The following is a 23,781-nucleotide window of genomic DNA, read 5'->3' as shown; positions in this document are numbered from 1 at the left end:
CTCGCAGAGAAAGCCATCCCCGGAGAATAGGAGTCTGAGGCTTGACTTGGTGAGGGGCCTGGCGTCCTCAAGTTCACTGGAGAGCCCTGAGCGAGCGGGAAGAGGCAGAATCTTCCTGGAGCAGCCCCTGTCTGCGGAGTGCGTCTGGCCTTTGCCCCCACAGCTCCCTCGCGGCTGCTCTAGTCAAGAGGGTTTGCTTCTCCTGCCAAACTCACAAGGTCGTCTTGCTTCTCACCTCGTCTTGTTTCACTTTTGTGGCATTAAGTGGTGGCACCATAAGGCACCCGCGTCTCCGTGTCTACTTTCCTCTCTGTGCCTTCTCAGTCTCCTTCTGCCAACTTTCCTCCTGCCAGATCTATTGAATCCTCTGTCTAGAGCTCTTCCACGTACTGCAAACTCAAAGTGTCTGAAACAGGGCCGAAGACTGTCCTTTCATCCACATCACCCCTCTTCCCCCACCCCGAGACCACCACCCTCCGATGCACCTTCACTCTCTTTTCTTCATTAGTCACATTTGGTCACCGCGTCCAGTCAAAACACACCGTACACACTAAATCAGTGTCTGTTGAGTGGCCGGGTGATGAATGAAAGAGGAAAGAAGAAGGAGGGATCTGGGATACACGGGAACAGGAGGCGATGCCACGTGCCGCAAAGTGAGCTGCACTTGGGGGTCTGTTCATGGCTCTGTCGTAAAACTGCTGAGAGATTTGGGGCTTCAGAGTTCATCATCCCCCACCCCCACACCTCTGGCATAGAGCTGATGTTTTCAGCTTTTCTTCTCTGCCTCTGGGTCTCATTTCCAACTCAGTTCCCAGCTATAAAGCGAGTGGGTTAAGTAAGATAATATATTTAGGTTTTAGCCACTCTAAACTGATGATGAAGGAGAGAATTCTGCCCAGTTCCTTAAAGATGCTGATGGTCTGAAGCTCAAATACAAAGTCCCCAGACTGTCTGGGGTACACCTGCAGGCACAGGCGTGGTGGCCCATGAGGACCTAACCCCGGTCTGTCCTTCATCTCTATCCAGGTGGGTTTGAGTCCATCCAGAATCTTCCAAATGATCTGAGCGGTGAGTAGAGATCATGCTGACCCTGACCGCCAGTCCCTCGGGACAGCACCCTGTCCGCTTGCCAAGCACTGGCCACTGTAGTTGCAGGGGCTTGGCGTTGCTCAACTCTGCTGTCCCTTACAGCGTCCCAGCCTGACGGCTTCCAGGAGGCCCGGTCTGGGGGGGCCAGGGAGGAGCAGCAGGCCTTGGGCTCCAGACGGTCCAGCAGCTCTGAGGACTGCAGCCTGGAGGAGCTCCTCTCCGCCGCCTCAGACAGCTATCACCTGCCGGAGCCAGACGACCTGGATGACCCAGAGCTGCTCATGGACCTAAACTCCGGTCAGGAGGAGGAGGAGGCCGAGACCTTCGCCCCCATCTTGGCTTTCCTGGATCACCAGGGTTACGCTGATCACTTGAAGAGCCTCTATGATTTCTCCTTCTCTTTCCTCACGTCTTCCTTTTATAGCTTCTCTGAGGAGGATGAGCTGGTGGTCTACCTGGAGGCCTCTAGGAAGTGGGCCAAGCGGAGCCACATGACCTGGGCCCATGCCCGGCTCTGCTTCCTCCTGGGCCGGCTGAGCGTCAGGAAGGTCAAGCTCTCCCAGGCCAGGGTGTACTTCGAGGAGGCCATCCGCATTCTCAACGGGGCGTTTGAGGACCTGTCCTTGGTGGCTGCTCTGTACATCAACGTGGCTGCCATCTACCTCCGGCAGAGGCTAAGGCACAAAGGCTCGGCCCTGCTGGAAAAGGCAGGGGCCCTGCTGGCCTGCCTGCCCGACCGGGAGTCCAGTGCCAAGAACGAGCTCGATGTGGTGGCCTACGTGCTACGCCAGGGCATTGCGTCGGGCAGCTGCCCTCTGGAGGCCCGGGCCTGCTTCCTGGCCATCCGATTGCTCCTAAGCCTCGGCCGGCATGAGGAGGTCCTGCCCTTCGCGGAACGGCTGCAGCTTCTCTCTGGGCACCCTTCCGCCTCAGATGCTGTGGCCACCATCCTGAGTTTTCTGTATGATAAGAAATACCTTCCGCACCTTGCAGTGGCCTCTGTCCGGCAACGTGGTCCCCAGAGTGCCCAAGGGATATCCCTTCCGGTTTGGCAGGTCCACCTGGCCCTCCAGAATGCCACCAAGCTCCTCCGCGTTCCCTCCACAAGCTGGAATGAAGTTTCCCCCCTGGCCTGTCCGGCGCTCAGGCAGGCGCTGGCCGCCTGTGAGGAGCAGGCAGATCGGCGCACCCAGAGGGCCCTGTGTCTCATCCTGTCCAGGGTGTACCTCCAACACAGGTCTCCTGATGGTGCCATCTACTACCTGAGCCAAGCCTTGGTGGTAGGGCAGCTGCTGGGGGAGCAGGAAGCCTTCGAGTCTGCCCTCTGCCTGGCATGGGCATATCTCTTAGCCAGCCAGGTGAAGAAGGCTTTGGACATCCTCTACCCACTCCTACACTCCCTGAAGGAGACAGAGAATGCTATCCAAAAGGGGGTAGTCCAGAACCTTCTGGGACTTGCACTCCAAGGGGAAGGCCGGGTGAACAGGGCAGCCAAGAGCTATCTCCGGGCCTTGAACGGGGCCCAGGAGGTGGGGGATGTGCGTAACCAGGCAGTGACTTTGGCTAATCTGGGCCATCTCTCCCTTAAATCTTGGGCCCAGCAGCCAGCCAGAGACTATTTCCTGCAGGCCGTCCGACTCTATTGTCAACTCCAGGCCAGTGTGGAGACAGACATGGAATTAGTGCAGGTGCTTCTCTGGTTGGCCCAAGTCCTGGTGTGTCGTTGCCAGCTGGCCAGTGGGCGCCTTTGTTATGAAATGGCCTTGCTGTTTGGCTTAAGGCATCGGCACCTAAAGAGTGAGTATGTCCCCTGCTGCCGGGCAGCTTGAGAGCAAAGTGTTAGAGCACGTTTTGTCCTTTTCCTGTCTCAGGTCATCTCATTCATGTCCCTGCTTTATGTTCAGGTCAGCTTCAGGTCACCAAATCCCTCTGCCATTTCTACAGCTCTGTGTCCCCAAACCCCGAGGCATGCATCACCTACCACGAGCACTGGCTGGCCCTGGCTCAGCGACTCAGGGACCGGGAGATGGAGGGGCAGCTGCTGGAGTCCCTCGGGCAGCTGTATCGGAACCTGAACACGGCCAGGTGAGTCTGGGCTTAGGGAAAAGTCCTAGAAACATCCTTTTTCCTTAAGGAGAAACACTGTTCTCTCCTGCAAAGTGTCAAGTCCACTGCCCATGGTGTGTTATAGCATCCAGGAAAAGAGCCTGGGCTTTGCAGCTTCAGTGCAAGCGCAGTGTCATCATCACTTACCAGCTCTGTGGCTTTGGACCAGTTATTTAATTTTTCCAACTTTCCGCTTCCTCCTCAGTTGAAGAAGGACAGTGATGACATCCATGCTGTAGTATGTTTGTGAGGAATCAGTGAGTTAATGCACATGGACCACTTGGAACAGTGCTTGATATATAGAAAGGGCTCGGGAATGTCGCCTCTGTTACAGTTACTTGCGTTTCCATAACAACCCATCACTTGCCCATGGCTGAGGATGCGTAATGAGGAGAGGTGGCTGTTAGGAACCCAGGGCTCCCTCACCTGAAACGGCTGGTACTAGAGAAAGGACACAAAGTAAATACATTCATTGAAAGTAAATACATTACCTTTTTCAAAGTAAAGAAAGTTGTCTGGGCCCTTACCTTTAAAATTAAACTGGAAATTATAAAATTAAGTTTATTTTCACTTTTTAGTTCAAAATACTTGGGCTATAACTACAACTATGCACTAAGTCTTGGAATAAACAACAAAAGAAGTATTGACTGTAGCTTAATTGTGTTGACAAAATTGTAATAGTACAATGAAACATCCTTTGTTTTGTGTGTTTTTTCCAGCAATCTCTTAAAAAGCTTTATTTTTGCAAAAATATACCAAAACTATTTTACTCAAAGGCTTCTTTTAACCCTTTGGTATTTAAAGTATTCTCAAGGCATCCACCCCTCCTTCTGGTTTTCTCTTGCCTGTCTCCTCACTGGTCTAATCTACTTCATTCTCATTTGTCAGGGCCTGTGGCCTGCAGCTCTGCTCTCTAACAAGCCTTTAATTCACTCTATTAAGTTCCACATGGTTTGCAAGACACTCAATTGCATTTTGCAACAGATTAGCATTGTAGTATTGAATTAATAATTGTGAATGACCTCTAAAATAGAGCAGAGATAATTGCTAGTGTTGCGCAGAGAGAGGTGGCTGAGGAGAAGCTAATTAAATTATAATTTTTGCTTTTCTAGGCTACACGGTAGGCAATCTGGTAACCTTAGGCACTTGGATAATCAAATCATAAATAATAAGATAAGGATCTCTCTCTCTCTCTCCACACCCTCTCTCTCTGCCGTTACTCTTTCTCTCCCTCACCCTTTCTCTCTCTTATAAGAATCAGGAGTCCTGCAATCTCCCTTTACCTATGCCTCAGTCCCAGGAAGAGGACAGATTCTTAAGGTTGTGGGCTTTCTTTAGAGGACCTTTTAGATCAGAGACCTAAGCTTTTGGGGTTTTGAAAACTCTGTGGTAGGTTGAGAAGGTCATGGTGTGGGAACCAAAAGCTCCATGTGTGCAGACATGTCGAGCAGAGAAGTTGGCACAGAGAAACATACAGTCCATATCTCTGTGGGTCAGCTGAGTAGTAATTACAGTAGTCTCCCGTTCCCCCTGGTTTTGCTTTCCATAGTTTCAATGAACCGTGGTCAACTGTAGTCCTAATATGTTCAGTGGAAAAGTCCAGAAATGAACTGCATGTTGTTCTGAGTAGCATGACATCTCTCTCTCTGTGCTCCTCCACCCTTTCTGGGACTTGAATCACACTTGTCCAGTGTGTCCATGCTGTACATGCTACCTGCCCATTAGTCACTTAGTGGTCCTCCTGGTTCTCAGATCGACTGTAGAGGTATCACTGTGCTTGTACTCTAGTAATCCTTATTTTACTTCATAATGGCCCCAAGGCAGAACAGTAGTATGCTGGCAATCTGGATATGCTATAGAGAAGCCGTAAGTGTTTCTTTTAATTGAAAAGGTGAATATGTATAGCACAAAACAGTGCATACATAGGGATCGATACTATCCATCATTTCAGGTACTCATTGGGGGTCTTGCAACAGGGGGACTACTGTAGTTATTTAGTGCAGTAGTCTACTAGTTCTAGCTCTTACATTTAAGTCAATCAGTCATTTTGGGATCATTTTTTAAATATGGTTTGAGGTAGGGTCCAATTCCATTCCTTTGCGTGGATATTCAGTTGTCCACTTGGTTGAAAATTTATTTTTCCACATTGAATGTTTTGGGACCCTTGTTGACAATCAATTGACTATAAAAATAAGTGTTTATTTCTGGGCTCTCAGTTCTATTCTATTGATCAATATGTCTAGCCTATGTCAGACTATACCATTGTGTTTATTATAGCTTTGCGGTAACTTTTAAATTGGGAAGTGAGTTCACCAAACATGTTTCTCAAGATTGTTTTGGCTATTTGGGTCCCTTGCCTTTCCATATGAAATTTAGCATCTTTTCAGTTTCTGCAAAGAAGCCAGCTGAGATTTTGATAGGGAGAATGTTGCATCTGTAGATCAATTTGGGTGATATTGTCATCTTAACAACATCCTGTCTTCGACTTCATGAACATGGATGTCTTTCCACTTACTTAGATCTCCTTTAATCCCTCTCTAGTGTGTTGTAGTTTCTAGAATATACATCTTCCACTTCTTTTGTTAAATGTATTCTGAGTAGTTTCTGATGCCTCTATAAATGCAGTTGTCTTCTTAACTTCACTTTCAGATTGTTCATTGGCGTTTATAGAAATACAGTAGATTTTTACATGTTAATATTGTATCCTGCAACTGTTTATTAGTTCTAAATAGTGTGTGTGTATTCCTTATAGTTTTCTATATATAAGATCATGTCACATGCATATATAGCTTTACTTCTTCCTTTCCTATCTAGATGTCTTTTATTTCATTTTTTGTCTTATGACCTTAGATAGAATCTTCAATACAATGTTTAATAAAGGTGGCAAGAGTAGAAATTCTTGTTGTGCACCTGATATTAAGGAGAAAGCTTTCAGACTTAAAGCTTTCACCATTAAGTATAAAATTAACTGTGAATGTTTCATAAATTCTCTTTATTAGGTTGAGGAATTTCCATTCTATTCTTAGTTCTTTGAATAGAATAATAATTTTTATTATTAAAGAGTTATTTTTTTTTCAAATGCTTTTAATGCACCTATTGAACTTACCATGTGGGTTTTTCTTTTATTCTAGTAAAAAGGGTATTGAGTTGATTAATTTTACTATGTGGAACTGATCTTGCCTTCCTGGGATAAATCCCACTTGATCATGGAGAATAATCCTCTTTATATGCTGCTGGATTCAATTTCCTACTATAGGTGGAATATTTTTACATCTATATTCATAAGAGATATCGATCTGTATTTTTCTTTTCTTGTGATATTGTCTGGTTTTGCTATTAGGGTAACACTGGCCTCAACATGTGCTGGGAAATGTTTCCTCCACTTCTAGTTTTTGAAAGAGTTTGTGAAGGATTAGTGTTAATTCTCCTTTAAATGTTTGGTAGAATTCACCAGTGAAGCCATCTGGGCTTGGGCTTTCATTGTAAGGGGTTGTTTTGTTCTTTTTTAAATTAACAATTTAATCTTGTTGGTTGTTATAGGTCTATTTAGATGATCTATTTCTTCTTAAACAGTTTGATAGTTTTTATTTTAGGAATGTGTCCACTTACCTAGATTGTTTAATATGTTGGAGTACAACTGTTTATAGTATTCCCTTACCATCCTTTTTATTTCTGTAGTTATTTCTGGTAGTAGTAATGTCTCCACTTTAATTCCTAGATTTTCTCTTACTTTTCTTGATTAGACTAACTAAAGATTTGACTCAAATTTTTTTAAAAAAGAACTAATTATCTTATTTTGTTGATTTTCTCTATTGTTTTTTTTTATTCTCTATATTATTTGTATCTGATTTAATATTTATTATTTTCTTTCTCCTGCTTGCTTTGGGTTTACTTTGCTTTTCTTTTTCAAGTGTCTTAAGGTGGAATGTTAGGTTACTGATTTGAGATTTTTATTCTTTTTTAATATAAATATTTACAGCTATAAATTTCTCTCTGAGCACTGCTTTCATTCCACTCACTCCAGTTTTGATATGTGGTATTTTTCTTTTCATTCATCTAAAAGTATTTTCTAATATCGCTATTTTTCTGGTGTTACCTTGGGGATTATAATTAACATCTTCATTTATAACAATCTTATACATTTCCTGGACATGCACACAGTTTTGCACATTCAGATGTCTTTTAGATTGCTGGGAATATGCTGGAGCTTTTCAATGCCTTCTATGGACAGCTCATTTCCCAACTTTTCCTTTTATTTGTTGTCGTGTTTTCAGTTTCTTCTTTGCTCCAGATGTCTTCACCATCTCAGGCAGCAGCATTGTTAAATAATTGCTGCACATCTTTTTTGGACAAACACCCCAGGGAAAGGGTTATCTACAATGAGTGAGCTCTGAGTCAGGTTGATTAAAAACAAGCCCTGTGAGTGAAGGCTTTCAGGGAACTTCCAGACTTGTCAGATAGTGACAGTTCCCTGGGGACAGAGTATGGGGAATTCCAAACTCACTGTGTCCCCTCCAGTGGCTGCAAGAGGTTACTGGTTTTCCCAGCTACTGTGATTGCCAAGTTAAAAACCAGCCTTTGGTTTTAAGGCTGCCACAGAGCTGTAGAGAGAGATGCTTCTAGACCAGCCGTGGGCAAACTATGGCCCGAGGGCTGGATCCGGCCCGTTTGAAATGAATAAAACTAAAAAAAAAAAAAAAAGACCGTACCCCTTTATGTTAATGATGTTTACTTTGACTTTATATTAGTTCACACAAACACTCCATCCATGCTTTTGTTTCGGCCCCCCGGTCCAGTTTAAGAACCCATTGTGGCCCTCGAGTCAAAAAGTTTGCCCACCCCTGTTAGACTCACTATTCTTAACACGATTCAGCTGTTTTTCTTGAATGAACTCTCTTCAAATTGTCGCAAACCTTCAGTTAACTTCCAGAGTTCTGAAAAAAAAATTGGATTCCAATTTTTGCCTGTGTTCTCTTTGGTTTTTATGGGAGAGTGGATTTTTGGGGATCTTTACTCCATTGTTCTGGAATATGATCCAGATTAGGCTTTTTAAAAATCCTAACATTCTATAACTCTAAGATTCTGGATTTCTGTTTGTATAATTGGGAGGAAATAAATATCCACTCTGCTTTACCTTCCATGAGTGATACCAAGAGGAAGACCATGAGGTACCTTAAGTGACAGGGGAAACCTCTGCAAACATAAGGTCATCATCCCTTTATAGAAGGCCCAGGTCATCAAGGAGAACGTTCTGAGGCTGTGTTTATTTAGCAGGGATAAATCACCCACTTCTGTGGAGTGCTCAAGGAAAAAAAAGAACAAAGACCAACTAACAGACATAGAAAAACAAGTGTTTCCATGCACCCGGGGGTGATTACTGTAAGTTAGCGCTAAGCTTCCTGGTGGTGGAGGTAAAAGGGGAAAGCCATACGTGGTTCACACTGCCTGATGAAAGAACAGAAGCAAATATATCTGTTGAGGCAAATTTTTTCTTGGCACTGATTTCTAGGGGGAATTTATTAAGTGAGTTTTGATGTAGTGGACACATTTTTTTTTTTCAACTGAACTTCCCGCAGGGATTTCCATTTCACAAAACTCAGAGCTACCGCAGGCAAAGGCAAACAGTGCTCACAGGTGAGACGGTGGGCTCTGCAAGGCTAGGTTTGGAGAGGAAGGAAGGGACACCAACAGGGAAGACTTCATGAAGCTCATAGCATGTGAGGGTGCCCTTGAGGGAGAAGTAAGATTTTGAAGGTGAGAAAGGGTAAAAGAATGGAATTTGGGGTAGAGGGAGTAGCAGTAGCAATGGAAACGTGGGGAAGGTGAGGGCACATTTGAGTGTTACAGTGCAGTGGAAAGATGGATGGACCATGGGTCAGTAATAACAACGGTAGCTAATATTTAAATATTTATCAAGTGCTTACTCTGAGCACTCTCCTTTTATTGTTCCATTTAAACCTTACAACAGTCCTCCGAGACAGGTTTAAAAGACAGTTTAATGTTCATCTGGATATGGGTACGAAGGCAGAGAGGGGACTCTAGCCTGTCCCCCAGGAGGGGATGTGGATGGAGTTGGGGGGTGGGCATTTGCAGGGGTGGGTGTGTGTCCAGTGAGCATCCATTGTGAAAGTGGTTGGGGTTATGGTCCTCACAGTCACAGAAAGCATGTAGTGAGGTGCACTGTTTACTGAGCAATGTGTAATCCCAGGATACCGTACGAGGTAGAAAGAGCTGTAGAAATTGAGGGCTAATGAAGCCTGGCTTGCAGCTGTGATGATTCTGATAGGGTCAGTCTGAGGAAGTTCTGGGAGTCTGTGGTTTAATAAGCTCCCTAGAGGATGCTGAATCCCGTGGGCTGTGAATCAGGCTGTGAGGAATGTGGGTGTTACGGGACTAGTTCAGGGCTGGGACTCAGAAGAAGGGAGTTCTGGCCTTGAGTCTTCCCCTAACGTGCTGTGCATCCTTGCACAGTCACTTCCCATCTCTGGGCCTGTTTTCTCTATGAAATAGGGGGGTTGGACTAGGTCAATAAGTCTCAACCCAAGCTGTACAATGCAGGCAGTGTGGGAGGGCTTTGGCAGAGTGTTGCTGCCTGAGCCACACTCCCCGAGCGTCCCAGGGTGCCATGGCATGCAGCACAATGAGGTGGGTTCGCCTGTGTACGTATGTTTAAAAAGCTTCCAGGATATTCCAGTTGCTGCTGGAGTTGAGAACTACCATCTAGATCAGTGGTTCTCAACCATGGCTGCACATTAGAATCACCTGGGAATCTTTTTAAAATCAGGATTTTAAAAAGATTCCCAGGTGATTCTAATGTGCAGCCATGGTGGGGACCACTGATCTAGATGATGCCCAGTGCTCCTTCTTGTTCTAGAATGTCAAATCTGTGCAACACTACATTAGCTGTGCCTCGTTTCTTCATTAATCCCTGTCATGAGGGAAGAGTATCCTACATAAGACAGTTTTTTCCAGATAATTAAAGAGCACTCCATTAAACCTAAACCTTTGAAAATGTCTACTCTTCTTTGGTCCTTCTTTTTAAAACACCAAAAGTTTTTGATGATTTAAAGTTACCACTGTGGTCATTCATTTGTGCATTTATACAGTAAGTAGGCCTTTGGCATCTGCTGTGTGTTAAGTGCTTATGGAAAAAAATGTTCAAGTGCAGTAGAAAGATAGATGGACCATGGGTCAGTAATAACAATGATAACTAACATTTATCTAACTAACATTTATCATTAACTAACAAGTGTTTACTCTGAGCATCCTTGTTTTATTATTACATTTAAACCTTGCAACAATCCTCCGAGGCAGGTACAATTATATCCCCACATTACAGATGGGGAAAACAAGGCACAGAGAAGTCCTGTACTTTCTTACAGCCAGTTAAGGCAGAGCCTGGTTCAAATCACACCCAGACCTTCCTGTGTGACCTGAGATGATGTTGTTGCCCCACCCCCTGAGAGCCTCAGTTTCTCCCTGTGCTAAGGGCCTCTGAGGCCCTTTGGAGCCCTCCCACCTTATGAGTCCATGTTCGCCCCTTAGGTCCCTCAGGAGGTCCCTGACCTGCATCAAGGAGAGCCTGCGGATCTTCATCGACCTGGGCGAGGAGGACAAGGCTGCTGAGGCCTGGCTCAGGGCTGGGCGTCTCTACTACCTCATGCAGGAGGACGAGCTGGTGGAGCTGTACTTGCAGGTGGGCCTCCTGCAGAACTCATCTGCCGACTTGGGCCAAGTCGGGAGGCAGCTGCATCCTCTAGAGGGACCATCAGGAGCTGGAGAGAGGTGATGGCCTCTCCTTGGAGGGAAAGTCAACATTGGGCTGCTCCGCGGACACAGGTGGGAGCCAGGGCAGTCTGGCAGGCTGCATACAGGTGGCAAAGGGCCAGTCCCAGGTCCATATACACATGGAAGCTCCCAAAGAACGTGGTGGGAGACTCCCTCACCGGAATGCCAAGCATGTCCATCTTTCGAAAGCTTGACACACACCTTGCCTTCAGGGCTGTGCTGCAATATGAGGCGAGGTTGATGTGTGTGGAGTGTTAACATTATTGTTCTCAAACTGTGTGGCCTTGGACTTGCTACATGAACTCTCTAGGATTCCATTTCTTCATGGGCGAACCCAGTCTCTATTAAGGCTTAGGTATATCACTTGTATAGTAAATGCATATGCATAGTAAGCAGTTACTAAGTCTTGGGGCTCAATAAATGCTTAATAAGTGGTATTTCATTATTATTACTATTATCTGCAAATACTGATATTGTGATAGTATGTAAGATTTGTTTCATCTAAAATATGCTCATTATCTTTGCTTCCTTCCCATTCTTATTTTCTTCCTTTTTATTCTCCCCCATGCCATTAGTTAAACTCACATAAACTCACTCACACTGGGACTGAAGGTTCTGTAACATTGATTGAATGCACAGGAGACTTTGGTAAACACATCACAGGCATGATGTAGATGAATCCTCATTACAAATGCAGCAGGAGTTTCTATTGAAATTCCCATTTTACGGATGAGGCTCACTGAGGCTGAGTAACTTGCTCAAGATGAGACATGTAGTAAGTGGTGGAAGTGGCCCCCCGGCTGTGTGAAGTAAAGCTTTCACTCTCAGACTCCATCCTGCTTTGACGTTTTCGAGCTGGAAGGATTTTCGGAGCAGATAGTTCAGTCTTGCTTCTCACTCTTCGGGAGATGGAGGCCCAGAGGAAGCTGTTCGGGTTGTCAGTAGAGCATCTGACTCCAGGATTCCGTCTCACCGCCCCCTGTCTGTGTAGCTGCATGTGCAGTGACAGTAACTGTGGGGTCTTTTCCCAGAGAGAACTGGTCCCAGGCCGACCCAACCCCAGGCTGCCATCTACCTTGGACTTCTGCAGGTCATTGCCACGAAGTGAATCCTCTGTCTGGGCTGAGCTCCCACAGCTGTGCTGTTGTGTGTTCTTCACTCTTCACCTTCCATGCCACGTTCTGCTTCGATGCAATATGGACTAGCTTGCTAGAGAGAAAGAGGTCATGGAGGCTAGGAGAAGGGTGTTGGGTTGGAAGACACTAGCATTTGTTTGCCACTAACCACAGACGTGAATGTGGAGACCTTTCTTAATATTTCTGAGCCTCAGTTTCTCCATCTGGAAAGTGCAGGTGTTGGATGAAATCACTGCTTCCCAAAGTTCAGTCATTCATACAAAGAGCTCATGGATTAGCCGTATCCATGTACTCTTTATATCACTATATACTCATTTTTTTCTGATTTAACTTCAAGTTGACTTAGCGTTTTACACTAAACAATGCTATCTGAAATCACAGGTTTTGATGTAATAGTCTTTTTTTCTTAAAACACATTAAAATAAATACTTGTATATTAAAACATAAAATGTTATGTGTACTGCTGAAAATTATTCTAGGGCCATACGATGTAATCTCTCATACAATAAAAGGAAATGCTGGGCTAGAGAATCTCCAAGTCTTCCTAGCAGCTCTATGAGTGTGGAGGACAATTTGGGATTCTGGGACGCCACAGAGGGTTAAGCTGGGTGGTCAGGCTCTCACTCCTGCCAGTCCTGTGGACGCTTGAAGCCCTTCTCTCTGCCTTTGACAGTTGTCTCTGTCGCACCCAGGCAGCCATCCAGAAAGCGCTGAAGCCAGAAGAGCCCTCCCTGGCCCTCAAGCTCTATGAAGAAGCAGGTGATGTGTTCTTCAATGGGACCCGCCACAGGCATCGAGCGGTGGAATATTACCGGGTAAGCCCCAGGCCGCACAGTGTGCCCGCCAGGCCCTGCCACAAACCTGGGAGAGGCCATGTAGACTTCAGCCTGGACCTGCCTTCCCCTCTTTTGCTGGTATTTCTTTTCCTTCTCTTTGCTGATGTAAAAAAACATCCAAATCTGGAGAGAATTTTTATGAGTTTATTGAGCCAAACTGATAACAATTCCTGGGAAGCAAAATCTCCACAGATTAAGAAAATGTTCCAAAAAAATGGCAGTTTTAAGCTTATTTTATACATTAGCATCAAAGGAAGAGGCATGAGGGAATACATGAAATCCACTGATGGGAGATTAAGGGAACAGGAGAAGGCAAAGCAGGGAAATCTCTGGGATTGGATAAAAGTAAAACAGAGAGACACGTATGTCTTTTACATGGGCGGGTACAGGATAGTTGATAATATTGGCAGCACATGAGATGGTATTGGGGGAACAAGATAACAAGGAGGAGTTCTGTGGTCTTCTAGTTTGTGGATGTGCTCTAAGGGGTCTGAAAAATTACCCTGACATTTCAAACCTGTGTTATCCTAGAAGCAAAAAGACAATAAACAGACTCACTTAAGGTTAAGATTGACCTTTGCCAAGCTACAGGCCTAGGATGTGACTACCGCTATGACCCACTTTTAGTGAGGAATTTTTATGTTCAGACCATCCTATGTGGTTACTTTTCGTCTCTGAGTTTATAGGGCCCATCATGCAGGCTTCCCCTGAGTGTGTAGGATAAGTGGCCCTTTTTTCTCCACACCTTGCTCATCCCGTGCCCACATACTTCGTCTCTCTTCAATCTGGCAGGCTCTTAAAGAAGGAGCTGATGAACTCTGTCCTTCTCAGGCTTGGAGAAGAGACCATAATTGCATCTCTCAGGTGCACGGTGCTTCACAGTGTGAGGCACACTTATCTGTGTACCAAAATGCTCCCAGGCACCACTGGAGGCAGGTGGGAGATGGCTGGTCCATGGAGGAACACATCTATTTAATGCTTTTATCAAGTATAACACCAGCTCATCAAACCCATGATTTCACAGACATCGCTGCAAAGAATGAGACAAGATAATAAAAGGGAGTTGATTTAACAAATAATATTAATATGTAAATGTCTAGATGTTAAGCAGATGTGTCAAAAGTTATAATTTCACCACTGACTGAAGTTGTAAACATTGTCTTCTTTGATCCTAAAATCTCACTTATTCGGATATTAATTCATTTGCTTGTTCAGTTGATTAATCACCCATCAAACATTTGTGAGTCACCCATTATGTGCCTGGCACTGAACAACAAACATGACCCTGACTATTGAGAGGCTCATTGTCATATGCATTTTTATAGATGAGAAAGGCTCAGACAGATGACGTGACCTGCCGAACATTCTGTCATAATAAAAATAATAGAAATGACCATTGGTTGGGCACTCTCATCCTGCACACATATGTACTTTGTAGATTAGCGCTGTGGGTGTTGAGGGAACACATGTCTGGGAGGTAACTTTCCTGCTCTCAGTTTTCCCAAACTTAGGAGGCCCGATGACCTCTAGTCCTTCCACCTCTAAGATCTGGTCAGAGCAACCAAGGGCCAGGACCGAGAGAGTGAGCTGAGGAAACCCATGAAACCCATGTATGGATGACCAAGTTCCTTAGTTTCAGTGCTACCATCCCCCAACCCAGCAGTAGAATGTGAGCCTCCCGGAGCATGGTGCACATGGGTCATTCATGGGAGACTAAGATTCCTATGCCTCTCTTTGCAGGCGGGGGCTGTCCCTTTAGCGAGGAGGATGAAGGCCGTGAGAACCGAGCTCCGGATTTTCAACAAGCTGACTGAGCTGCAGATCAGCCTGGAAGGCTACGACAAGGCTCTGGAGTTTGCCACCCTGGCAGCCAGGCTCAGCACAGTCACAGGTAGGTGGTCCTGCACTGAATGGGTGGGGCAGAACTCCCCCCCTCCTCCCCAAGGAGGTGCAAAGGTGCCACAGCACAGGCTCTGGAGTCAGACTGCATGGGTTCATGTTCTAGATCCAACTGCAGGGAGACCTTAGCTCAGGAAGCAGCTGGAGTCTCGAGTTTGTCTTTGGCAAACCAGGATTAAAAGTAGCACCCACCTCGTGCAGTTGTTATGAAGACCAATGATTGTCCACGTAAACCTGCAGCATAGTGCTTGGGACCTAACTCGTCCTGGATAAGTGTGACCTGTGTTGCTCTGATTCTTAGATTATCGTGGGTGTTATTTCCCAGCACAGGGCGAAAGGTATTTTATTCTATGCATGGGCATTGCCTTGCAGCAAAGAAACTGGGCCCTAAATGTTTAATTGGTTGATTGTGAGTCAAATGCATAGTTTTCCCCCAAAGAACTGAAATGTAAATGAAGGTCAGAGTCCCATTAACTTAACTCACCCTGTAACCAAAATAGTTTGCATTTGCCACAAAAGTTCCTGGGAAACAACTTAAATCATTAAAGGAGAAAGAAGGGAGACTAAAAGAAAGATTTTAAAGAGCCCCCACTGCATTTGGAATGCTGGTGTCTGAGGGACAGCAGGTTTGGTCAGAGGAGGGATGAGATGTGGAGGCAGGTGCGTCTTCCTGAGACTTCTGGGCATGCTCAAGGGCATGGGATGTTGATGCTACTGGACATTATTGTGTCTAATTGCACTTCGGAGCTCCCTCTCTCCTCATCCTATCTTTTTCTTTACTGCAAAGAACCCCTGAGGGGCTGTCTGCTGATCTCAGGAGAGGCCTTGGGGGCGCCAGGCAGCTGCCTCTGGGTGCACTCTTTATCCTCCCCTGGGCAGAGCCAAAGGGAGCTGTTTCCCACCCTTTTATGCTTCCCTGTGACTGCATTTGTCCATATCAGAATTATCTCTCCCTTGGATTTTCTATTATAATTTGGGCTTTTGGGTCTTTAAATCTTAAAAGTGATGTTTTTAGATTGCATTAAACAGCCACCTTGCAAATATGCCACTCCCCCCCCCCCCCCAACCACCCATTGGAAGCCTTTGTTCTCTTTAAAAGGCCACTTTGTTATTGAAACAACAAACCCACCCCAAACCAAAATAAGATCTAGGCTCCCTAGAGCAGAGGCCCCATAGTGTGGGTTACTGGAGAGCAGGTCTCTGTGGCTTCTGGGAGACCCTGAGATCCAAGCTGGTGGCAGCCCAGAGCCCTCAGGACAGCCCGTGTGTGGAGCTGACAAGTGTTACCTCCTTGTAAAGAATCCGTAGCTGCTTCAGCAAGCTCTTCTTGTCACCACGTCCCCCACAGGAATTTGGAAATAATTATTTCCCAGAATCTCAAGTGAAGGTGATACCTGTAATAAGGAGAATGTTTCCTTCAGGAATCATCCCAGAAAATCTTGACCGGTGCGCTCTCAGACAGCTGTGTCTTCTTTTGTAGCACTTATCCCGGGTGTAATTTTATTTCTATTTGTGGGATTATTTCCAGAATGTTTGTGTCCTGTGAGACAGTCGCCCTCGTGAGGGCAGGGGCCTGTTCTGCTCTGTTCCTCATGTCCCAAGCCCAGTCCCTGACCCTAGCAGACCTCCACAGAATTGTGCAGAGCGAATGAGGGGATGGGTGATGGGAGGCGCTGGCTGCCGGGGTCTTGCTTAGTCTTCCGGTCCCTAGGAGATCAGAAGCAGGAGCTGGTGGCCTTCCACCGTCTGGCCACGGTGTACTACTCCCTGCACATGTATGAGATGGCCGAGGACTGCTACCTGAAGACTCTGTCCCTATGTCCGGCCTGGCTGCAGAGCCCCAAGGAGGCCTTGTACTATGCAAAGGTATATTGTCGCCTGGGCCGACTCACGTTCTACCAGCTGAAGGTAAGAGTCAGGCTTCTAAAATCAGGTGAGAGCTGCCATTCAGCCATGTTCTTCCCGGACCCTGGGCCTTCAGGGTAGAGATGAGATGGCCCCAAGGGGGAGTCCCGTCTCTAAGGGTGGGGACCGACTCCACTGGGGACCAATGCTCCTTCCACTTCACCCCCATGGAGAGCTGAAAAGTGCCTCCCATCTCTGAGGACAGATGGTAACTCCTCTTCCTCTTTGTTCTGCTCTGGTTCCTGTGACCACTTTATCTGTCAGGTAGGAAGGACACATTGCCTGGTTCCTGAGAGCCTATGAAAATATATGAGACTCAAAACAAAAGCTCCAAAAGAAAAAGAAAAATGAATGCTTACCTGTATGTCTACAAGATGTTATAGGTTGTTAACTAGTCCATTGCAACTCACTTATACGTTGTGTAAACTATATTTAGGAGAAATCTGGTTATAGGTTACTATGTTTGAGACAATGAGGAGTGGGGTCTTCGAATGCCAGCATGCCTCAGCTTGCGGAAGGGCTTAGTCCCGATTCTCCTGTTTGCTCTGCTGGAGTTGAACCCAGGGCTTGCTTTCCCTGCCTCTTTTAGGACTGTGCTGGTGACCTGAAACTCTCTCACTCTTCTGGCTCAAATCTTGTCCCCAGTCTTGGCTTCCCTAGTCTTGGCTTCCCTTTTCCAGAGGTCGGTCTGCTCCAGCATAAGCCTTAATCTCATAATAAGGTGGTTTCGAGTCGCCTGTGTTTGGCCCCAGGGGATCCTCAGGGCAACTCTGCTCTCCTTTTCTTCTTTGCCAGACATTGTTTCTGGCCTGAGTTGATTATTGAGTTATGAGGGTTGATGGGAACCAGACATCCCTGTTGAGTCTCACCGGAGGCAGATCTGTGCCTCATCCCCACCCTGTAGGGAGGGAGGCCTGGGCATGGAGGCCCCCAGCCATCGTGCCTCTGCCCACAGCTCCCAGCAAGTGGCTCAGGGACAAAGTGCGTGATTGGATTGTGTCAACTAAAGGTTCTACAGCTGCCAGGGAAGAACTCAATGCCAGCTAGCTTAAGCAAAAGAGGCAGTTTGTTTGCTTAAATAACAGGGAAGTTCAGGAATGAATTCAGTTTCCCCTCATGCATTCCCTGCCTCCTTCTATCTGTTGGCTCTGTATGCTTCTCCTTCCCTATGTTTCATAGTCTCCCCACTTCTTCTCCCCCATGGGCAGGCCCAAGCCCATATCTAAAAGGGTAAGGGACCATTTTCTCTGCTCGATCACACTGGAAGGCCTTGGGGAGGGATTGGGATAGGCCAGCTTGAGTCATTTATACCTTCCGGAAGCACTGTGCCTAGGGGATGCTGCTTCGTGATTGGCTGACCCTAGTTAAGGTGCCACCCTGTGCCTGGGAGGAGGGGAGGAGCTCCCCCAGGCACCTGGAGAGGGATGAAGGTATGTGGGGCAGACACCGCTAGGCCTCCCAGCGCCACCTCCAGGCCTCTCCTGGAAATGCTGCTAATGCTGTCTCTTCTTTGCCCCGTGCCTTGGGGTTAGGATGCCCACGATGCCACTGAGTACTTGTGGCTGGCCCTGGCAGCAGCGGCCCTGCTGGGCGACGAGGAGCTGCAGGACACCATCAGGAACAGGCTGGACAGCATCTGCCAGAGCCCCCTGTGGCTCAGCAGCCCATCCGGGCGCTCCGCAGAGAGGGCGCGGTGGCTGAGTGGCGGGGGCCTGGCCCTCTGAGGAGAGCTGGCCCAGCCCTGACCAGTTGCCATGCCAGAAGTGCCTCCCTGCCTTAGGCTCCTGGACACTAATTGGAGGGTCTCAGTCATCACCTGGCCCAGCCCCTCATTTGACAGTGAGAAGAGGGGCTCCTTCGGGGCTGGCCACACAGCGGTGGGAAATGGAGCCTGGAGAGAAGTCCTGGCTGTGGTCCAGTGCCTTCCCAGTTGACGGTGGCCCTTCCACACAGCTGGCCTCGGAAATGCACTTTCTTGACCCACGATTCTCCTGGAGAAAATGAGAAGCTGTGCCCGTGGGAAGCCTCGCTTCTTCCCCCGGGAAATCAGGAACTGGCTGGGAGGAGGCAAGCGATTGGACTTGGCTGCCTCGCTGACTTTGCTCAGGGAAAGACCCCTCCCCTTGCCCGTGGAGGGGCCTGGGGACCGGCAGGTGGGAATGACCATGCTCTTAGCCCCAAAGACACAGCCTCAGAATGACCCCGGAAGGCACAGGCGTGAGGTCGAAGGCAGGTTCCCTGTCTCCATCCTGCCCCGAGGCTCCCCCCACCCGTTCCCCCCCAACCCCCCAAGAACCAGAAGAAGCTTCTCAAGGGCCAGGATGTAAAAATCGAGCCTTAGAAAGCTATGACGTAGGTGACGTGTAAATAGTGTATATTATTAAATATTGCCCATTTGCATTTGCACAGACATTTGTCTCCTGTGTCATAGGGAGAGGGGTTAGGGGAGACCTGAAGGCTGGGTGTCATGATTTCAGGGCAGCTCCCTGACAGAGCATCTCTATTAGATCTGTCACCGCATGACACGCGCAGTGGCCGGGAGCATCATTATCTCAGTTTCTGTAAGGCCGGGATCCAAGTGTGACCTAGCTCAGGGCGGCTCCCAAGGCTACGGTCAAGGTGTCGGCCATGGCTGCAGTCTTCTCAGGCTCAGCGAGGGAAGAATCCGCTTTCAAACCCACTCATGTCGTGCTGGCTGGGGGCAGAGCCTTGCTTGCTGTTGGCCAGGGCGGTCCAAGCTCCCGGCTTCATCAGTGAGCGAGCGAGAGAGGGAAGTCACAGGCTTCGCATGACCTAACCTCAGAAGCAACATCCACCTATTTTTGCCTTTTCTGTTCTTGTAAGTGAGTCACTAGGTCCAGCCCACACGAAAAGGGAGGGTGTGCATCCCGGGAGGCGGGCATCACTTGGGCCATTCAGAGCTGCCTGCCCCCATAGTGCTGACCCAGTAGATCTGGGAGACGCCCAGGAACGTGCATTTTAATGAGCAACTCCAGTGACCCTGACTCAGGTGGGTCACCCTCGCCCTGAACTGTGGGAACACAAAGGAAGACCCTGTCATGGGGCTGCCCGCCCGATGCCCAGCAGCTTCGATTTTGCTGCCAGACCCTCTGCCCTTCATTTCTAGCTCCTGGGCCAACCATACGGTTGGGGGTGTGTTGGGATGGGAAGCGGGTGGTGAGTTGAATCAACGTGGCAGCCTTTAGTCACCCAGCTTGTCTATACCCCAGACCTCTCATTTTCTCTTAGGAGCGTGCTTGGTTGTCAAAACACTCCCCACAGAATATTCTTCTCCAGGAAGGAAATGAAGTGGCCTAATGCACTACCATGTAAAATAGATGTGGTTTTGTTCGCCCCACAAACCATACACTCCCGAGCGGGGAGGGAAGCTGTGGAGGAGGCTAACCTCCCACGCGGAGACCTTTCAGCAACATTCCTGGGAGCTGACCCGGGCGTGTGCGTCCCAGAGCCTCTGTGCTGCTTACACGTGAACAAGGCTCGCTTGGCCCTCGAACAGGTGCCGTGACTGTGCGCCATCTGCCTCAGGTTACAGACCCTCTCCCCTTCCCACGGACCCGTCAGTCCCCTGGACAGACGCAGGTGTCTGTCGCTCTGACGGCGTGGCTCCTGTAACTGCACCAGGCCTCTGGATTGGCTGGTGGGCGCACAGAGGGATGTCACGGTACTTAATGTTATTTCAGTGTTGTGTTAGGATGTTACTTTTCCCTGAGCCACCACATTTTACCATTGGCTTACAGTGGGTTTATGAAGCATCAACTGAAACATCACACATGACTGTCAGTTTGACCAGATCTTTCTCAATTGCTACATATGAAATTTATATATACACACATACATATATATTTACGTGACCATATATATATATATATTTAAATGAAGGCCATTAGATCTACCCATTTTACATTTCATTGGGAATTTTGGTTAAAATGTTTTGATCCTGTGCACTTTGGTTCATCTGTAAATCTGGTAAGTCTGCTTCTAACCAGCTCAGCGATAAACACGTTCAGCGCACTTGCAAAGACAAGGATAGAGGAAAACACTGCACTGTGTCATTGCAGGGACTACATCCTATATGCAAATTGCTCTGCTGAGATAGTTTTAAAAGTGTTTAAAAATTCCATTTAAAAAATGTGGGTGACTATCCCCCTTGAAATCTTGAGGAAGCTGTTTTTCATGACCCACAGAGGGTGAAGTGGTGATCGGATCTGGCCTTCAGAAGCAGGTTTTATTATACATGTATAGTAACCAAAGGTGATTCACTTAAACTTGTGTGGCCTGCCTGGCTCCTGGCCCCTGGTGTCTAACCCACATAAAGAACAAGGGAATTACAGCATTGTGGAAAGCCCTGTAACATATTTTCTCAGCTTCCAGGTATATTACTTCCCTATTTAACATTGTTAAATATGGCCTTTATCTTTTTCTTATTTATTTTTCCATTATTTCAAGATGGTTTTATATTGTGTGTGTGTGTGTTTCATAAGGAGTGGTTTCAGAATGAGGAGAAAAACAGATCACCAGTCTGGGGAAACCTGGATTCGGGCCTTGAATTTGACATTAAATTGCAGTGTGATCTTGTATAAGTTGCTTGACCTCTGTGCCCCTCAGATCTCTGATTTCTAATATAAAAAGTATAATCACCTGTGGATTCCTTTTCAGCAAAGTGATTTCCAAGTCGTATGAGCAGGAAGAGAGATTTGTATCGGAGATGAAATCATTTGCTTCTATGGCCCAATTTTGTTCTCTTCTTTTTACAGGCGCCTAAACTAAGAAACAGAAAAGTGATTTTCTCCCAGTCACACGGGTGGTTAGCACCCTGCCTCTCATGCCCCGAGGACTTACTGTACTAACGGAGGGTTCTCTCCTGCACAGTGACCTTCACGCTTCCATGCACGTGTGCGTGTGAGTATGCATGCGTTTACCGCCGTGCACGCCACCTGGACAGCCATTTGCCAACCTTTTTCTAAATTGATTTACTTCCTTTATTCATATAAATTAATTCTATAAAAGAAAATCTTGCATTGCTTTCCATATTAGAATTTATAAATAAAAACGAATGCAGTGAAAACAAAACAATCCACTAAACTCAAACTAGAAGCTGTTGCCAAGGCAAGTGCCCAGCTAGGCTCGGGCGGGCATTATGTGAAAATAAGAAGATTGGCAAGTGGCAGGGACCGTGGAAGACAGACCACTCTTGTCCTCCTGGAGCAACTAGAGAAACGGGGAAAGTGCTTTCCTCGTGCCAAGGGCTGCCCTCCCCGCCAGGAGAGTCCATGCTGCTCAGTGCCAAGCCCAGGCATGCGCGTCCCACCTCAGGGAGAGGGAAGGGGCACGTTAGGTAAATGAATGTGATTCAGGAGGAGGAGCACTGTGTTGGGAGCCAGTCACAGAGTGTGTTGTGTGGGACTCAGGGAGGGAATTTAACTCAGGCACGGGAGTGAGGGCATCAGGGAGGGCTTCCTGGAAAAAGTGACATCCAAGCCGAGTCCTAAGAAAGAGATCTATCATTCTAACTGCAGGCCAGGGGTTGGAGAGGGCATTTTCTGAGAAGAGCCGCAAGTTCAGCAAAGCTGGAGCCGAGTCAAGGAGGTAGGGAGCGCGCGTGAGAGGAGAGGCTGGAGGGGGCGCTGGAGACAGATCCTGAGGGCTTTAGCCTTCACCCTGAGGGCGAGGGGGAGCCACAGAAAGGTTATGAGCAGGAGAGAGTGTGGTCAGATTTGCGCTTTGAAAAGATGAGCATGAGAATGGGCTACAGAGCAGCAGGAGGGGAGGTGGGAGACTCCTGAGGATCTGGCTCTGGCAACCCCAGTCAGTTATTTCAGACCTCAGGGGGTTGGAGGATGGAGGCTGCTGGCATCCTGGCTCTGAGAACATGCAGTTGGTTTGCATTCCTCTACGGGGTGTAGTCTCCCCAGAGAAGCAGAGACAGGTGGCTGCGTAGGGCTGGGAAGGCTCTGCCCAGCTGGGATGTGGGATGGGGCAGAGGTGGGACCAAGGATAACATGTGGCTGAGAATCAGTCATGGGGCTGCTCAGCTTAGTTTCCCAGGAGAGACTGTGGGGGGCGGGTAGGAGGGAAGGACGCTGTGCTATAAAATTATTTTCAAGGTCAGAACACCAGCTCCTACTTCTAGTGCTGCCTTGACTCATTGCTGAGGGAATTGAGGTAGCTCAAGGCGTGAGTCCCCTCCAGGTGAGCCTCCAGATGGGATAGGAGGGGATGGCTGAGGTCATGTGGGCAATGACAATCAGGGCCTTTGCTAACCTATGGTGTCCCATCTCTGTGCGAAATCAAGAATAGCCCCAGTAGGGGGCAGTAATGTCCCTCCTAAACCGTGTTTAAGTACAGTATTTAATAGCTCTGCATCAGCCTACAGCAGCAACTTTCAAACCTTTTTTTTTTCTCTTGCCTTACTGTGACACAGCAAGAAATGCTTTTACATTGGGTCCTCCTATGCATACCACCACGTAGTCCCTGCAACGCGAAATGGACTTCGATCTATTCTCTTCTCTTCTCTCCTCTCCTGTCTTTCTCTGACTTGTCTTCTATCCTGTAATTTTTTTACATTCTGCTCTAATTTAAAAATGTCCAGCTAATGGCCTTCTAAACTGATTGCTAGATTCCTAAGCTGCAGTTTGAAAAGCACTGACCCGGAGGGCGGCCTCTGAGAAAGCACAGGAAGGCTGCGGCCTTTGTTCCTTCTTATCGTTTGCCAGACGACTTTGCTGAGACCGGAGGGCAGGTACAGATCAAAATTTAAAAAACGATTCACGCTGTTGAATGAATATTATGCACCAGGCCCTGTTGCAAAATCTTTCCGAGGATTCTCTCATGTAATCCATTTTGAGGCATACCATTGTTTTTTTTTTTTTTTATCTCCACTGAGGGTTAGAGAATGGAAGTGGCTTAAGTCCACAGTTAGTAAGTGGTCGATGCGAGATTTGAACTTACATTTTCCTGATGCTGGAACTAGAGCTCTAACCCATTACATTATACATGTCAGG

The 23,781-nt window shown here is 47.3% G+C and overlaps 1 protein-coding gene across 2 annotated transcripts in view; it reads left to right on the top strand.

The window, feature by feature from the left end:
- The window catches only part of SH3TC2 (SH3 domain and tetratricopeptide repeats 2), a 49,271-nt gene extending 30,106 nt beyond the window's left edge, over nt 1–19,165 (top strand). For both annotated transcript variants that reach the window (XM_006766219.2, XM_015565605.1), the window contains 8 exons: nt 1,027–1,068; nt 1,192–2,886; nt 2,994–3,174; nt 10,741–10,891; nt 12,812–12,934; nt 14,696–14,846; nt 16,566–16,762; nt 18,292–19,165. In XM_006766219.2, coding sequence (XP_006766282.1) covers nt 1,027–1,068; nt 1,192–2,886; nt 2,994–3,174; nt 10,741–10,891; nt 12,812–12,934; nt 14,696–14,846; nt 16,566–16,762; nt 18,292–18,483 — 2,732 coding nt within the window. In that variant the 3' untranslated portion in view covers nt 18,484–19,165. The remainder of the gene's footprint in view (nt 1–1,026; nt 1,069–1,191; nt 2,887–2,993; nt 3,175–10,740; nt 10,892–12,811; nt 12,935–14,695; nt 14,847–16,565; nt 16,763–18,291) is intronic.
- The last annotated feature ends 4,616 nt before the right edge of the window (nt 19,166–23,781 follow it).

The sequence above is a fragment of the Myotis davidii genome, unplaced genomic scaffold, assembly GCF_000327345.1.
Source record: "Myotis davidii unplaced genomic scaffold, ASM32734v1 scaffold18, whole genome shotgun sequence".
Taxonomy (NCBI): Eukaryota; Metazoa; Chordata; class Mammalia; order Chiroptera; family Vespertilionidae; genus Myotis; species Myotis davidii.
Note: the sequence above shows the minus strand (reverse complement) of the source record. Positions and strands in the feature narration are given on the sequence as shown.